At 35.7% G+C, this 19,567-nt stretch overlaps 1 protein-coding gene across 1 annotated transcript in view; it reads right to left on the bottom strand.

Annotated features, from left to right (window-relative positions):
• LOC140147905 (small ribosomal subunit protein mS39-like) overlaps nt 1-19,567 on the bottom strand; it is an 80,169-nt gene that overhangs the window by 29,853 nt on the left and 30,749 nt on the right. The window contains exons 11-15 of the mRNA XM_072169696.1: nt 17,813-17,957; nt 17,327-17,377; nt 15,633-15,719; nt 12,872-12,900; nt 3,738-3,844 (exon numbers count right to left, since the gene is read on the bottom strand). Coding sequence (XP_072025797.1) covers nt 3,738-3,844; nt 12,872-12,900; nt 15,633-15,719; nt 17,327-17,377; nt 17,813-17,957 — 419 coding nt within the window. The remainder of the gene's footprint in view (nt 1-3,737; nt 3,845-12,871; nt 12,901-15,632; nt 15,720-17,326; nt 17,378-17,812; nt 17,958-19,567) is intronic.

The raw sequence follows: 19,567 nt of genomic DNA on the forward strand, positions 1-19,567 counted from the left end.
CAATGTAGGCAAAATATGCTAATGAGCTCATTAATATTCATAAATATGCAAATAATGCAACACAAAACTATACAGCACATGAGGCCACCATACCCTATCCACGTACCAAGTTTGAAGTTGATCGGTGATAGCGTTTAAGCTGGAGAGTGGATTAATGAATTTGCTTCCGCCCGGACAAACAAAGAAACAAACAAGGGAACAAACAAACAACCATCTGGATGATAACATAAGCCCCACATATATGTGGGGACCAAAAATGATGATTGGCGACTTCAGGGCTCAGTTGTGCTGGATGGTCACATTATGTACTTAAGGTGGTATTGGATGCATTTTCTAGAAATTAGAAAATGCTTTGAGCATGTTTTAAACAGATTAATTGAGTAGGGTAAAGTACACTGATCAGTGTGCCTTTTGTTTGGAGCAAATCGGACATAAGGTTTCCATAATACATCAATTTATATTTTCTTTGTATCCTATTGTTTTTATCAATAATCTTAATGAGCTAAAAGGAATGGAAAGGCTCATTAACATGTAATTTTGCCAATATTTTGCTAAAATCAATGCATAAATGTACAGGGTACTTTTATTTTGCATACTTTTGCCCTGAAACTTGGTCAAAGTATTTCTAATATGTTCTAATGTATTATATAGTGAAGCCACCCTCTAATTTGCATATTTGCATAATTAATGAGCTAATTTGCATAAATGCTAATTAATTATGCAAATATGCAAATTAGGGGGCGGCTTCACTATATAATACATTAGAACATATTAGAAACACTTTGACCAAGTTTCAGGGCAAAAGTATGCAAAATAAAAGTACCCTGTACATTTATGCATGGATTTTTAGTAAAATATTGGCAAAAATTATATATTAATGAGCTTCTCCAGTCATTTTAGCTCATTAACTTTATTGATTATTGATAAAAACAATAAGATACAAAGAAAATATAAATTGATATATTTTGAAAACCGTTATGTCCGATTGACTCCAAACAAAAGGCATATTGATCAGTGTACTTTGCTCTACTCGATTAATCTGTTTAAAACATGCTTAGAGCACTTTTATAATGCCTCCATAACCACTCTCATAAAGTGTATGTAGCTGGGATGAAAAGCCAACAATATACATTTTTTCCACAAAAGACCTACATTTTTTAATCATTTGCCATAAAACGTGTATTACATCGTGAATTAAAAAAGAAATCAAAATTATTTGATATCATCAGGACATTCCTCATATTCAAAATGTAATTTGATATGTCTGATAAGCTCTCAGGTCTCCCCAAAAGTCTCGACTGTAGTATACCATGTTTGAGACCAATTCAACCGTTTCTTTGATGATATCTTCGGAAATGCACCGATTTGGAACTCCTAATTTCAATATGTTAATGAGAAAAATAGGATCTCTCATTTGATATCAATTTATTACATTACCGTGTATTCAATTATAACTTTGTATTTCACTATACCTTTTTGTTTATGGTGATTGTCAATAAAGATAGTTATTATTATAAATAATTTTATAATGCTGTACAGTCTAATTTAAGTTATTTGAATTTAAATTAAATAAAGTTTGCACAAAAAGTAACTCAGCTGTTATAAATATGCCTATAGCTTCAGAACTAATAGTTTTCACAATATTTCAACATAAAAAGAAGGATGATTTATTTACGCGCATTTTGATACCCCATTTGTCCAATTTTGTTCAATATTGACAATACAGCAGTGTTTTGAAAGAAACATATCCCAATTTAAAAGTTGCAGTTATTTGTATTGATTTGAAGTAAGCGCGAAGATAATGGCAGGCTTTACGTGTTTACAGTGCTGGCATTATAACCATTGATCGTTGTAAACTGCAACTTTTAAATTCTGGTATTTTTCTGTAAAAGCACTACTGTGTTGTTAATATTGAACGACATTTGACGAATGGGGTATCAAAATGTGCGTAAATAAATCATCCTTCTCTCTATGTTGAAATATTGTGAAAACAATTATTAGTTCTGAATCTATAGGCGTATTTATAACAGCTGAGTTACTTTTTGTGCAGACTTTAGTTAAAAGTAGAGTATGTAGTGTGTGGCATGTCTTTCAATTATGTCAATTGAATCCAGTATAGATTTATTAAAGATTATTGTCATGGTCCCCACAGTAAAAATAAATAATAATTTCCATGATATTATCAAATTAAATATTGTGGTTTTAAGTTACAGCATTTTAAGTTATATACTTCATGATTTTATTCATATTTGATTCTGGTCTGATAATCTAAATTTAGATTAACGATTACATTTTAGCGGAAAATTGTGTTGCATATCTTTAATTATACTCTACAAAATTCATTGTTATAAATATAATTAATCATTATGGTCCCTCCAGTAAAAAAATAAGATACTAATGGAGAGAAATGATAAAATGTTCGTAATTTTTTGTCAGTTAAATTTATTTTACAGAACATTTTGTTTATGCATCACCTCTTCCACAGGTCAGTTTCTTACACAAGACATACCACCACACGCTTGATTGCACATTGAGTATCCTTGGCAAAAGTACCTCTCTCATCCATAATTGACTGTCGAAAGTTCATCATAGTTATGATGACTGTTACACATTGGAACTTCGCACTGTACATGATGCTGAAGAGCTACTTTTATGTATGCGCGATGGGGGAAATTATTTCATGCTTCGGATTTTATCAGAATTACCCATTATGAAAAGGTCTATTGGACTATGGTTAGATGCATCTTTATCTAGCTATTGATTTTGCTTTTTGAAAATGTCAATGATTTTTGTCTCTTTTTACTTGATAATACAGAGTCAGTGTGTGAATTGCTTTGTGAATGTGTTTTTAAAGCCATATTATAACATTTGTAAATTCTGGTTTTTACACAATTGTAATGTACTTTAGTCTATAAAGACACTCTGCAAAAATCAAGACTCTAGGTGCTGTAGTTTTGTCAAAATCCGAGATTTTGAATAAAACGATGGAACCGGCGTTTTATTAATACGATGGAAATATTAGTCGAACACGTATGCACAATACGTACACGGCGTGCGGAATACACATACACACACACCCCGAGGATCGTACCATATTACAACCGCGGGAGTAACATGCATGGGCGCTAGTAGTAAATTCCAATTTTCTATGCTTTACCTCACTTGTTCGACTTAAAATTAAAGGGGGATATATAAAAGCTAACATTTTATGGAAAATAAATACTAATCTATTTTTACAGAAATGTTATAATATGGCTTTAAGGAATGCCCCTTCTAATAGCTCCAGCTAAATGGGGCTATCTTAGCTGAATGCATTTTATGTGTATACCTGAAATTGAAATATATAAATATTACATACAAGTTATTCCCATCCAAACTCAACTTTTACTACAGCCTAAATATTGTTTGATTGGCATAACACGCACAAAAAATGAGGGTCGGCTGGTCGGATAAATAGTTTTTACGCTGTCTTGTTCTGTTCTATAAAGACCATGCAAAAAAAACCAACCCAAACAAAATATATGCAAATGTGAAAAAATACACACAATATGTACACAAGAAACATGAAATTTCAAAAAATAATATTAAAATAACAACTATGTTCTTGTTATATTTGAAAAAATATGGTCCGGTCGAAGACAAATCTTCTGAAAATGTAATAATATTATTTGGATTGGTATTTATTTTTTCCATTAGGGTTGGTTGGGTTACACCAATTTTGATGGTGATATACTTACTAGTACATATTTTGGAAAGACATTCCACCAAGTAGCATGGAGTTACTGCCGGTGTTGAGCAATGCATCCAGTTTATAAGCTAGCTCAAGATCCTTTGCATTGGAACACTGTGAAAAGAAAATAAAAGAATGAAGAAAAGTATTGTAAACATAATTTTTCACCATGTTTGCCATCGCAGATAATAAAGGAGATAAGTAGATCCAGCCCAGGAATCAAACCCAGGACCTCAGGCTTTATGAGACCTGTGCCTTAACCACTTGGCCACAGGAGCTTTCAACCTGCCTGATCATGAAGCTGGACAAGAAAATATTTTATTTTTAGTCAAAGCTTGAACGCTGTCATATGCATCTTGTAAACCTGTAACTGGGTTCAATTCAATTCATGGGTGGAATCTTTTTTTCTACTTGTCTCCTTAATTATTTGCGATGACGAACCTGGTGAAAATTTTTGTTTGATTCCCTTCATTCATGCCACTGTTTTTTTCAATGAAGAAAAGCTTATGTAATACAAATTCTTGCTGATATAAGACAGAGAGTTAACTGTAAAGTCTGAAGTAGCGAATGTGTTGCAACACAATTTTTGCATATATTATTTCGTTCTATCAAAACACAATTCAAAGAACACTTTTAATTCAATTAAAGGGGCATGACCTGATTTAACTATATAAAGTTTTCTTCTTGATTGAACGACCTATACCACCAATTCCCATCAGTGAAGTTTGACGCCGGTATTTCAATTCATTTTGATATGAGAGCTAAAAATGTATTTTTCTAGCCCCTTAGGAACACTGTGTATTAATTTATTGGTTGACCAAAAAGGTGCACTTTTTCATTCATAACATTTAAACTAAATAACTTTGTGCCCTGAAATTTCACAGGGTGAATGAGAAAAATAGTATCATTCTTATGATAACAAAATTTATACCACTTCCAGTAAAATCTGGGGTTCTGGGGATGAGGTTATTAGCAATCGGCTATGGCCCTTTAAATCAATACAGTTTAGTTTAATGCAATAGACCTGTTTGAAATTTTGTTAGAGCTTTAAGGGGGTACTACACCCCTGGCCAATTTTGTGCTTATTTTTGTATTTTTCTCAAAATTTATAGCGCATTGGTGACAAGTAAGATATGTATATTATAGGGGCAAGGACTACAACTACTGCACTGAAAATTCAGCAGGTCAAGGCAAGTAGTTATTGATTTATTGATCAAATATTGGTTTTCCCTCATTTTTGACTGTAACTCCACAACTTTTGTCTGTGTTGAAATAAAATTTCCCGAGTAGTGGTAGTCCTTGCCCCTATAATATACATATCTTACTTATCACCATTGCGCTTTAATTTTTGAAAAAAATGCAAAAATCGGCACAAAATTGGCTAGGGGTGTAGTACCCCCTTAAGGATAGCTATAATACTAACAACCTTATGTGTGTCCTCCCCCACACCAAATGAAGGGAGCACTTATACTGTTTGTGTGTGTGTTTGTGGGGGGGTAGATAGATTAGCATATTAGTGAAGAGGGATGGAGAAGGGGACAGGTATGTTGAGGGGGATTGGAAGGCATTTTTGGAATGGAGCCTATTTGATGGTTTCAGTTTGGGCTTAGATGAACAGTCAATCAATGAGTTTTCCCCTTTGTTTTAAACTTAGGCTTAGTCTTGCAAATGCTATTCAAATTTCCTACAATTCTTGTACATCATACATTCTGAAGTGTTTTTAGTTTAATTACTTTTTGACCAGTATGGCCCTTAATGTCCCTAAAGTCCCATTCAGTGATCCCAGCGAAGGAATAAAAGAATTAAAATTGTGCATAAATCCCTTAAAAGTGAAGGATAAGTCATATTAAGTTATACAGTATATATATATGTAAATATGTCTGAGGTGCTTTCAGGTCCTCTCTCTCTCTCTCTTCCGTAAAGTACAGTCTGCCTCTGGCGTATCACGTACTGTGATGGCTGTGTGCATGCCAAGTGAAGATATATACAGTGCAGGTGATAAGGTTCTACAAACTACTGTGCGATAAAAAACCAGGCTGGCTTAACGGAGCTTGATGGTCTGCACACCTTGCTTGAATCCAGCTACGGATGTGCAGTTGATGAGATCTTGAGGCAGGTTATTCCATAGCCTAATGGTGTCCGGAAAGAATGACTGCCGGTACACAACTGTCCTACATAAAATAGGTGAAAACATCGCTATCCGAGCCCTTAAAGGCAAAATAGGTCATTTTACACGAATAGCCTATTACAAGAAACATACAAAAAACGTATTAAAACATGAATAAACTTGTTCTCTAAAAAAGAAATTACAACAGTGGCCTATGGAGCAGTGTCATACACATATTAAATCATGCATAACTCGCAAACATAAAATCGGAATCAACTGAAATTTTGGGAATAAGATTTTTTCTTAGATATCTACTGAAAAATGTCGTAAAAAGAGGATGCTAGGATCACGAAATACTGCTTTAAATATCCCAGCGAGAGAAATGTTTGGCGCGTTGGATAAAGCTTTAAATTATTTTTGTATTTATACATTATTGTTAGAATTTGTGTGAATATCCTTCGTTTACACCCTTTTTACGCACCATGTTCACAAGATGACATACCGTATTTCGTCGAATAAACGCCCCCGGGGGCGTTACATTTTCCCAAGGGGGGGGGGGCGTTTATTAGAGGTCATTTTTAGCACGAAAATTCCCGTTAAAATCATTAGGTAAGCTTAAAAGTCACGCTAAAATGACGAACTATGACCTTTTGACACTGACTTTTGGTTCACTTCGGTTCGGATGCAGATTTTCGCCATTTATTGCTGCTACTCGCGACCATGTGAGCAACTTGGTAAGCTTACTACACAAGATAGCATGGAAATATCGGAATTTTTGAAACATCTTGGTTGAAAAAACTGGTGGGGGCGTTTATTTGAGGGGGGGCGACTATTCGACGAAATACGGTATTCATGTTTTTTTTCAAATGTGTGCCCCCTAAAAAACCATGCCAAGTGATTGCTTTCTCCTGTTTTGTATTATGCTACAGATGATAGTTATCTGTTTACAGTAACCAAAAGCTATCAAACTTAAGGTTAGCAACTATATTTTAAACTGTTACGATTTGGTAGTTCACAGCATCTTGCGAATGGTAGTAAGCTTTGGCAAAAATTGCATTGATCATTTTAGCGAGTGTGTAGAAGAATTCAAATATCACAGATATACTTTTGTAGGTCCTGGGGTACTTGAGTTACGTTGTAAAGAGGGTTGAAACAACAACACTTTTGTAAAACATACATAACTCGTTAACAGCAATAAATCAAGCAACTTTTTTCAAAGTATATGATTTGTAGAATGAACTGTTGCAGAACATCAAAGTGTTATTTGTCACTTATATATTGATTTAAATAATGAAAATAGATTTTTTGACTTCTTCGACCAACAATACCTTGTCTACCCTTAAGGATACTACAAGAAATGTACAAAAAACATATTAAAAGACATATAAACTTGTTCTCTAAAAAAAGTTTTCTCACCAATTAAATATCCCAGTGAGAGAAATGTTGGTGCATTGGATAAAGCTTTAAAATATTTTTGTATTTATACATTGTTAGAATCTGTTTGAATATCCTTCGTTTACACCCTTTTTACGCACCATGTTCACAAGATAAGATCAATGACATATTCATGGGTTGTTTTTTCAAATGTGTGCCCCCTAAAACTTTTTTGTATTATGCGGGGTATTATGCAGAGCTGCAAAACATTGGAATATGTAAATGCATAAGATTTCTGCTAAGTGTAAAAAAAGCTTAGGATGTGACGCTCTCGCGACAAGGGCAGTGGCCCTTGCGTGGGGTCAGCGCCCCGAAAGCTCCTGGATGTTAGCTTTATAAAAAAAAAAAAAATGTCTTTCCAAGGCTACTCAACCTTTTTTTTTGCAAAAGGACAGGACAGTGGGCATATAATTGATTTTGTTTTGATTTTTAAGCCAGATGGCTGTAAATGCAGAAGATTTAGCCAGATGGCTGCAAATGCAAAAGATTTAATATGTTTTGCAGAAGACAGAAGATTGTCAGCAAATGAGGAAGTCTTCTGCAGGATCAAGAAAGGTTGGCAGCTCTGTATTATGCTACAAATGATAGTTATCGGATTACAGTAACCACAAGTCATGAAACTTAAGGTCGTTGTACTTGCAGACGACAGCTTTTGCCTCTTTGATTCAAATCTTCAAATACCACAAAGTACATATTTATGACATCCATGAAATGTTCCACGTCTCATACAGCTTGTTTTGAAGAAAACTTGTTATGAATGCTTTGCACGTATCTATTTTAAAGATATTTCTGAATAGAGCAATGTCAATATGTACTCAGCTGTCAAGTGTTTCCTGTTGAACATTCAGTATCTATTACTTGTCCTCAGAGGGTCTTAGGCTACATGCACAGAGAGAAAAAACAACTCATCACACAGCCAATTTTGATAGACTCAATTAACTTTTATTTTTTGCGGAAATAGCTGAAGCAGTCAGAGCACCACACTGATGCACACACATGTATGAGTATCTACAGAGATTTCCCATTGATGGGGAACAAAAGGGTGGGAACGGATTCTGGAAATATAATTTGATGATTTGGATGGTGGATCCCACCTGGGGCAACACACCTCCAAATATTTCCGGACACGACCATTGAAACTAACAAAAAAGAAAAGGTCCAGACCCTGATCCCCCTGAAAAACATGCCGTACCCTAAAGCCATGATTTCTCTGTGATACGGAAAAATTCACGGAATTCGGGGTTTGCTCACGGAAATTTGAAAATGCCACAAAATAGTGAAAAACTGTGTAAAATGTATAACTTTTGTGTTGATTTGCAAAAGAAAACAAAGAAAAGTGAGAATTTAGCAGTAATCAACCATTAAACAATCCATTCTAGCATTAATTCTAGGCCTATGATGCAACTCGGGAGACTACAGTAAAACGGTACATATAATTATATAAGACAAATAACACTTTTAAAACATGCTTGTATTAACTTTTCAGTACTTTATAATGTAACACGGAAAATCACGGAATCGTCCAATTTGTAACACAGAATTTAAATTTTGTAACACGGAAAAATGCAAGATATCTTGCCAGCCCACCCCCACATCCGGAACGGGGTCTGCGCATAGACCTGGCCAGCTACCCCAAACATCACTAGTCTGAAGACGACCCACCGAACCCTCCCCCAGCTCCAAAACTGGGCTGGTTGGGCAGTGGCGTAATTAGGGTTGGTAGTGCCCGGGGCAAGAAACCAAATTGCCGCCTCTACCCCCACCCGAGAATATCTTAGATGCAGGCAGTGGCATAGCGCCCCCATTCTTGAAACAATTGTACAAAATTTTGGACAAATAAGGCCTACCACTAATTAATTTTGACTACTAGAAGTTGAATATCGGTCTGAAAATGTTCTTTCAATTGATTTTGTGCTGAAATGTGTGTGAAGCGCGCGAAAATTTTGACTTTCATCGTGTGGAGGCGCAGAATCGATGCTGAATTGGTCAATTTGGCGCCCCCCTAAGGGTAGCGCCCGGGGCACTTTGCAATTTCCACTTGCCCGTCGGGCAAGTCCATTTGGAAATCCACTTGCCCATCTTGAATATTTCACTTGCCCTGCGTCTCTGTGCACATTTAGTTAATAGTTACAATACACTTGTCACCAGAAGAGGCAAAGCATATAGTTTGGGCAATTTCTTGTTGAGGGGCAACTCTAATAGGAATGATATAAGTTTGCATAATTTTAATCACATCTGTTATTTTGAATCTATACTCCCTGTCAAAAATACTGCCCCTTCCCCCCATCTGTATGAATAGATAATATAGGTGTCACGTAACCGAGGTTATCTTCAGTTTGCAGAGTCGAATTTTTCTGCAACTTGTATCACAGAAAGAGGGCATTCACATCAATTTTCATAGATGTTATCTAGTGTTATTTCACTCCAGAAATTATTTCAATTCCAATCCAATTAAATTCATGCCCAAGCCAAATTATTTTTATTTACCCAAATTCATTTCAATTGAATTTTCAATGCATTCAAAATGATTTCAATTCTAATCCAATTCAATTCTTCATTGCGTACACTTATTTCAATTCCAATCCAATTAAATTCATGCCCAAGCCGAATCATTTTTATTCACCCAAAATCACCCAAATTCATTTCAATTCAATTGTCAATGCATTGAATTAACATTATTAAAAATGATTTCAATTCTAATCCAATTCAATTCTTCATTGCACACAATTATTTCAATTCCAATCCAATTCAATTCATGTCCAAACTAAATAAATCATTGTTATTCCAATTCAATTCCAATGCATTGAAATGAAAATCACTTAAATTCATTTCAATTCAATTCAAATTTTAATGCATTGAATTAACATTATTCAGGCGCATATCCAGGAATACGGGGGCGCAAATTAGATCTTTATTGTACCCGGAGCGCGTGTGCAATGCAGGGGGTGTCTGAGGGGGGATGTGCCCCCTGAGAAGTGAGAAACTTTTACAAAATGAAGACCTAATTGAAGCCATTTGGTGGACCATTTTGGCACTATTATTATGTAAAATTTTAGTTTGAAAAAGTCGAAAATTTGTTTATGGCGGCTTAATTCATGGTCAAGTTTTCACTGTTATTGTATAAATTATTGCTTTATAAATTTGGCAAAATGAAGGCGATTTTGACACTATTATTTTAGTTAGAAAAAGTTACATTATTTACCGGGTGTCCCAAAAAAAGGTTACATGTAGATTTTTGAAAATAATCTAAGTTAATGTTAACAAATATAAGTATCCTTTTCATGACATAATCTATGTACCCTCTGCTAGTAACCCTGTGAATGTCAAGTTCACAACCTTCGTACTTAGCCCGCATTTCACGCATTTCTGAGCAAGCTCTTTACGTGCACGACATAATGCAATACGAGGTTCATAATATACCACCGTCACAGCCACCGTGCATTTGGCGGGGCAATTGAGTAGGCCCAGCCATAGCATGGCAGATGCAGTGTTTTATTCTGATAAGCAATGAATAAAACTTGTTCAGTTTTATTTCAAGAGTTCAGTCAGCAATGTAACAACAAACAGTAGCGGTTTCAAGTCAACAAAATCAAAACAAGGCCTGAATGCAAAAGATTGTTATTCATTTCACTATGTTGATGACGGGAGATACAGCGTGCAGAACGTGTTCTTCTCTAACGACCATCTTCCTTTGTTTTTTTACCAACATGAGTCATGAAGCTCTATAAAACTGATTTATTTTCAGTGTACAATACTTAATTTTTCGAGATGTTTCTTTTGTGCAATAAGTTCAAAATGAAAAATATGAGAAACATAAAAAGTAATAAAGAAATAAATATGAAAACAAAGATGTGCTTGTGTTCAACTTTCGTTATGTGATATGTTGATGCTTAGCCACTCTTGACACCCCTGTCATCTTGCGCTCATAAGTTAAGTTGCGTTTAAGATACGGATCTGAAACTTTGCAAACAGTTACAAGAAGGCTGAATAAATAATATCTGAAAAAATGACATTGTTTTATTGTACCATCACAAAATGCGGTCCATTTTCTACATGTAACCTTTTTATGGGACACCTTGTACTATTACTGTAGGCCTAATTATTAAGTTATTGCCTAAAACATACAAGCGTCTAATACAGTAGTGAAAACAGCCACTGAATTGTTTATCCATACGCAGGGGGAGGGGTGTTCCCTCCCCTCAGAAGTTGGGAAATTTTGCAAAATGAAGATCAAAATTGAAGCCATTTTGTGCATCATTTTTACACTATTTATATTATTGCTTTCAACAACAAAAAAGGGCCCAAATTCAATTTGCAAAATACTTGTGTATCACACCCGTCATGGGTTCGAACCCTTTTGTTGTATTTTATTGTTAAACCTAAATAGCGTGATTGCTTTTGAATGAGCGGCAACACACATATTTTGTATGAGGATAGCTGGATCTATCTCCTTTTCTTTACATCCTCTTTGCATAAAACATAACCTCGGATTTAAGAAATTACTCATAATTTAGTATTTCTTCTGATTTGAATTGCTTTGTAAATATCTTGAGAGTATAGCTAATTTTCAAATAAAATCAAATCAGTTGAACATTTATTTAAAAAGTTTGAAGTACATGTAGCCGGATGTCGATGCCTACGGGGTGGGAAGTTGTGAAGCTGCACACGATTAATTTGGTAATAAAGATTTGGTTGAAATCAGTTGAACATTTATTTAAAAAGTTTGAAGTACATGTAGCCGGATGTTGATGCCTACGGAATTGGAAGTTGTGAAGCCGCACACGATTAATTTGATAATAAAGACACAATTAATTTGATAATAAAGATTTGGTTATTAACTCTCTACAAGCAGGAGTCGACTGCAGACGACAAGTTTCAAATATTTTTTTTTAATTCAAAAATTTCAGAATTGTAAATTTTCATGACCATATTTGGCATCAGCATGAAAAATGCATTAAAATTAGCAGGGCCGGATTTACCATAGGGCCACATGGGCCCAGGCCCAGGGCCCCCCAAAATTGCTCTGTGTAGTGTGCATCTTCCATTTTAGCCAAAAACACCAGTTTTGGGGCAAAATAGCCTGTACAAAATTGCAAAATTTTGCGTGCACTAAGCAAAATTCAGCTTCAATTTGGGCTAAAATAGTCAAATGTCCTAGTAAAATCTAAAAACTTGGCCACTTGAGTGCACATGCCTTCCTCACGGTGCGTTTGGGGGCCTCCTAATTTCGGCCTGGCCCAGGGCCCCCAAAAAGGTAAATCCAGCCCTGAAAATTAGTGCAAACAAGCCTAGTACTGGTTCAATGGTTCTTTTAAGAGATAGCTCTTGAGAAATAACTTTTTATGTTGAAAACCTATGGCTAGCACCATAGCATTGAAGTTGTGATGATGTTGATGGCGAAAGGCTGACGGCCTCTATAAACATGTAGACAAAGTCATTGAAAGAACAATTTTTAATCAAATTTCCACTTGACTATCTACAAGCTATAATATGCTGGAAATGTCATCAAACTCGGAGTAGAGATTTCTAAGATTTGATAAAATTTATTGACAGCAAACCAAATAAACATTTATTAGAAATATTAAAAATCAATGACTTACCACACACATGGCTTCAAAGAAGAAGAACTCTGAAAAGAAACCACAAGATAATAACAAATAAATTTTACATAAAACACTTCAAGTATATTCAAATCTTGACTCTTTCATAAGCATATGAAATGCTTCATTCTGTAGGGTATGTCCAGGGTTGGACTTTTACACACGCCTGCAATGCCAATGGTGTGCACTTTTGCTATAGGGCCTGTAACTTTCTAAAAGTACATGCCTGACTGGTGTGTGGGATTTTGACACTCGTAGGTAAATCTAGTTGGAAGAAAGACTGGTTAAACTTATTTACTTCAAATTGATTATGTAGTGTGCACTTTGCAACCGCATTTACAGCAATTTCCTTGCTTACTGAATTCAATTCCATACATGCATCCTCTCTTGATTGAAAATACAAAATATGAACAAATTGATACTGAATGATTTCTGATTGACGATTACGGATTCCATCAAAGTTTTAGTTCGTTTCAAGGTCGCTGTTCAGAATGTGGAAAAATGTAGCAGGGGTCAAAGACCCATCAAAATGGAGTGCTACTGATGAGTACAAGGTATCAAAGAAAAAGAACTGACAAAAAAGAGAAGACAACCAGAGCAGTGGAAGATTGCCTGGACGATTGATGGGTCCAGGTTAGTATACTGAGGAAGCAAGGTGCAAGGATGCAGAATGGCGCCTCCTCCAAATTCCTTAAACAATTGCGCATGGAGCGTGCAAAACTACTACTAATTTGGATATACTCAAGTTGAATTTTGGTCTTAAAGTCTTTCAAATTACTCTTTATGTTGACATGCGCACGATAATTTTGACCTTTTACCGCTTGGATGGTGCACAAAATTGATCTAGGGGTGCTGAACAGGTCATTTCAGTGCCCTAAATCGTCTCCTTTTTCGCACTTATTGATATTTTATTACACTATTACATTATTTTTAATATGTTATTGTTATACTGCAGAATTTCCTGCATCTTTTGATCTAAAAACATTGGATGTGAGCATTTTTGCAAGGTCCTTACCCTCTCGACTGGCCTATAAATGATGATTAAAACTGTCACCATATAGTGAACCAAAATGACATAAAACCTTCATTACTAAAAAATAAAAATGTGATCTGATCAAGTAAAATGAGTACAATCAGTCGTCTTAGGGCATTTAAATAAAGGCACTTAATTTAATGCCCACATAACCAGATGGGCGCTGACATTACAGCGTCTAGATAGGATGTCTGGAAAAGTGACCTTTGGCACAGCGGGTGGGCTTCCTGTGTATTCAATTGGAAACGCCGGATGCATGTCCAAATTTTCTAGCAAATTTGTCATTTTTTTGCAACTTTGTAGTATTATTGTAAGAGTTTCCGTTGATAACTCTTTTTTTCCGTCAATCAAAACTTTCAAAATTTAGTTCTTGAAAACATACTAAAAAAACAGAATCCCCCAATGTATAATTAAATAGCCTTTTAAATTTTCAGCAATTTTGATGATATTTGTCTGAAAAATTCCTATCTCTTAGCATTGTAGCACATCTACTGATCACTTGGTGGTCTTGGTATGGCGGTGCCCATGGGTCACGTGGGCATTAAATTTAGTGCCTTTTATTTAATACCCTTAGGTAACTGACAATGTTGCCAATTGTGATGTGTCAATTTTGAATAGAGATAAATGTTTGGTGTAAGAACATTCCAACTTCCATGTTTGGATCCTTACAGTCCAGTCAGGGATAAGCGCTTGATTTGGTGATGACGCTTGATTTGGTGATGTCACCCAATCCAGCGACATGTTGCCCAGTTAGCCAATTTCATATCGCCCGATACAACCAGGTTCTCAAAATTATTGAGATAAGAAAGAAAATTGAGAGTTCATCAATCATTCTTTGCCAAATTATTTTTGATATTAATATCTAAAATCCCACCAGGTCCAAAAGATATCTATCAAGGAATTCTTCGGCAGCTTGGGACTAAAGTTGGAGGAAATTTGTGAAAGAAATCATATTTTGCAACATGCAAGGTCCAACATTGACCAAACACCACCTCTCATCAGAATATTTTAATTTTGCAAATTTATTTATTATTTATTTACATTTATCAGATACTTGAAATAGTTAATAACATAATAAATCAACAACGATAGTGGTATTAGAATTGTATGGTGTGTGAGTTCAATCAGTTTTGTCATCTGTTGCATTGCAGACTCAGTCTGGGATAAGCGCACAATTTGGCGATCGTTGAATAGCGAAATGAACCAGCATCGGCAAATTTGGCGACATTCAACATAATATTTTTAAGCATTATTTTTGTTAAAAAGTCAGATTATGGTGCATATTATTTTACTTTTTATTCATCCAGTTTAGATTGTGTAAACTGATGTGAACAGTTGCTGATTACGTTATGTGTACAGCGCCATATTTGCTGTAACTGCTCAGGTGCAGAGTTTCGGGTTGCATGATGATTAGTGAAGTCCCTCAAAAGCTACATTTCTTCAACTTGAAAAATTGAGGTGAATTGATTTCCCAGATCCACAATGAAAGAAGGCACCTTAAAAGGGCATGAACAACTGTTCCTAAACTTGTAAAAATATTGCTTTTGCAAAAGTGATGGGTATCGATCTCTTAGTTCCACACTTATGAAAGCAGGCACTTAAAAGAGCACACACAAATTGTTGTTAAAACTGATCAAGTATGAATTCAGCACAAGGCCAATTTAAATCAAGAACATATGTTACTCCTACTATGTGAATACTAGCCAATGTAAAATGAGGCAAGCTTACCATCACGAGGGTGTCTTAGGACAAACTCCTGGTCTTCTAGGTCATCCAATATGTCATATAAAACATTAGCTTGCTTAACTGGATATTCTGCAAATAATAAACAAATAAATATTTCAACAACTCTTCCTATACCTTTGTACTAGAACCATTTTTAATCAGTGATGAATCCACTCATTTACTTGAAAAAAAAAATCCCCAAGAAATTATAATTTTGTTTCCAGAAAGGCAACATAATAATTTATGTTCACTTCATAATCTTATTATTATTAAGAAATAAACTGAGCTCAAAAAGAAACTTATAATTTTTCACAAGGTCATATCTTGAAATCCTGTCCATCAAATTGAACCAAAGGTTTACTTCAATACTCTACTCTTAACACATGTCAGTAACCAAGCAGTTATCCAACTGACACAACAGCAAAATGCACTGACATGGGACAGCTTCCTGGACCACATTCACAGCCCAGCCCTGTTTCATGAAAAAAGTGTGTGAAAAGCAGAAAGCAGCACCGTTTTATCATCTGTGCAAGGATCTTGTGTGCATTCTCACCGATTTTTTGTTCTGGGTGCCAAATGTTGGGCTGTGGAAGTGAAGGAAGTCCAGGAAGCTGTCCCATGACAGTGCATTTTGCTGTTGTGTCAGTTGGACAACTGCTTGGTTACTGACATGTGTTTTGAGTAGAGTATTAAGGTAATCCTGTGTGTAAGTTTGGTTCATTTTGATTGACAGTATTTTAAGATATGACCTTGTGATTCACAAGTTGTAAAAAAATATAAGTTTCTTTTTGAGCTCAGTTTACATACAAAACCAATGTATTTTAACTCTTAAATAGATAACACAAATTACAATGCCGCCCTTTCTGGACACAAAATTATAATTTGTTTCCATATTTTTAAAAATCAACCATAAATGATCCTAGCATTTGTCTCTAGGTCTAAAGGCTCACCATCACGGTCAGTGGGTAATGCTTGTTTGCGATGACTGAAACACCATAGCATTCCAAAAGTGATGGCCTCAAAAAAACCCTGTGTACCTTTGGTCGTTGACCATAGCGACACTTCCAATGCGTGTGTGTCTTTGCGTACCATTGTGTCAGGATCACGCACTGAATGTTCTATACTTTTCAAAATTTCACACAGGTTAAAAAAATTAACTTGGACACACGACTGCACAAAATCAGTTCACCAAAGTTTGACTTGAAAATGACCTGGAAAATTACGCATACATTTTTCAGTTGGTCAACCTCACTTGCGGGAGTCAGTCCAATTAGTTATATCTCTGATGGTGCCCAGGAAGACCACATTTTTATCTACACTTAGTTTCAGAGAAGACCAGCTCAGAACTTGCTCAGATTGACACGAGCGCCCTTTTAATGAGGGACACACTGAGTTTTGTGCGCGCCAAACAATGTATTGAGGCATAATCGTCCAATAAGATTATCAGTCTGTTGTTATGATTCTCAGACGATTAAATCAGCCAATCAGAACCCAACTTCTGTGTTTATACTGTGCAAGCTCTCAAAATGTAAACAACTGCTGTAATTCTCTGCCAAAAACTGTAGTGCATATATTTGTGGTACAACTGTACATGCACTGGATTACCAACCTGCATAAAAGCAACAAGTGATTTTTACAGAAAAATTAGTTAATTGAGGATATTTTCATATGCAGCAAATATTACAATGTATACCTACTTGGGTTAACATGTATATTCAGTAAACTTGCATATGTGCCCAGGCTTGGCTCTGAAATTAAAACAAACAATAACAACACATGTGTTTATAAGAAGATCATTTTGATGTACTATTTCAGGTCCCTGGGATTTCTAGAACATTGATAAACAGCCTGCAACAAAATGATTGCAGGAATTTTTTGGGAGGGGTGCGGATTTTGAAAAAGTGGACTTTTTTCCAGGGAGGAGGCGATTTTGTGAAACCCCCCGCATCCCAGTATGTACGGGCCTGGGTATTTCCAATGTCTTTTGATAGGTTTGATCAGTTTTTTTGCACACCCAAATTTTGTCTTTTGAAACATGATCACGCTCTGCTGTATTAATTCAATTGAAATTATTACTACATAGTGTGTATATCTTCCACATTTGAAACATATCCCAAACCATGCGAGTACATGCCCACTGGCAAGTACGAGCCACTTGCTATGGGACTTAACAGTAGTCTTACCTATGCCGATGGCTTTCATTTCGTTGATGACCTGCATTCCGTAGAAACGACCTACGTCACGGTTCTTGGTTAACACCCTCATCACTGCATTGAATGTGTACAAGGTTGGCTGGATGTCTTCCTTTGACATCTGCTTCAGAAGTTGCTATGGAAACAGAAAAACAATGAATACATATTATTGATGGTATTTTGTCAAGTTTGACAATTATATGCTTATTAAAAAAAATTGATTGATTGATTGATTGATTGATTCTTACCTCCAGTACTTGACATACATCTTCAGGACTATCCCTAATAAAGGGTTTGGCTTCAATGAGACCATAGGACCTGACATCAGGATCTTACCTGATTGATTGATTGATGTCACAGCTTCAATGAGAGCATTATATGCCCCGATATCAGGATCTTACCTGATTGATTGATTGATTGATTGATTGATGGCACAGCTTCAATGAGAGATTGATTCTTACCTCCAATACTTGCCATATATCTTCAGGGTTATCTCTAATAAATGGCACAGCTTCAATGAGAGCAGGATAGGACCTGACATCAAAATCTTAACTGATTGATTCATTGATTGATTGATTCTTAACTTCAGTACTTGACATACATCTTCAGGGTTATCTCTAATAAATGGTATGGCTTCAATGAGGCCATGATAGGACCTGATATCAGGATCTTACCCGATTGATTGATTGATTCTTACCCACAATACTTGCCATACATTTTCAGGGTTATCCATAATAAAGGACATGGCTTCAATGAGACCATGATAGGACCTGATATCCGGATCTTACCCGATTGATTGATTGATTCTGACCTCCAGTATTTGCCATAAATCTTCAGGGTTATCCCTAATAAAGGGTATAGTTTTAATGAGGGCATTATAGGCCCTGAAATCAGGATCTTACTCGCTTGATTAATTGATTGATTCTTACCTCCAATACTTGCCATACATCTTAAGGGTTATCCCTAATAAAGGGTATGGCTTTAATGAGACCATGAAAGAACCTGACATCAGGATCTTACCTGATTGATTGATTGATTGATTGATTGATTCTTACCTCCAATACTTGCCATACATCTTAAGGGTTATCCCTGATAAAGGGTATGGCTTTAATGAGACCATGATAGGACCTGACATCAGGATCTTACCTGATTGATTGATTGCTTGATTGATGTCACAGCTTCAATGAGAGCATTATATGCCCTGATATCAGGATCTTACCTGATTGATTGATTTAGAGAATAAATGATAGGATTTTGTCTTTTTGCCTATCCAATATCGTGTCATAATGGATGGGCTGGCCAATATTTTGAGTAGTGGAAATATTGGCCAGCCTATCCATTATGACACGATATTGGATAGGCAAAAGACAAAATCCTATCATTTATTCTCATTCTTATTCAGTTTTAATGTAATTTTGAGAAAAACTGCCTTTTTCAGAAAAAATAAAGTTACTTTTGTGAGGACATCCCGTTGTTTTAAATGAACGAAACCATCACGAACATCTAAGCCGCCGAATCGCGTTCTTAGTTCTCATGCGTGGTTACATAAACGCATTATCGCGCGATCATTGAGGAGCAACAAGCGTGCCACTGTTGCGTGGCGGCGCGCCTGACTAATATCACTATCAACTATTGTGAGATATTATACACCAGAAAACCAATCAAATTACGTGAATTCTTTACAAGACGCACCCATTGAATAAGAATGATTGATTGATGGCACAGCTTCAATGAGAGATTGATTCT

Source organism: Amphiura filiformis, chromosome 3, assembly GCF_039555335.1.
Source record: "Amphiura filiformis chromosome 3, Afil_fr2py, whole genome shotgun sequence".
Classification (NCBI taxonomy): Eukaryota; Metazoa; Echinodermata; class Ophiuroidea; order Amphilepidida; family Amphiuridae; genus Amphiura; species Amphiura filiformis.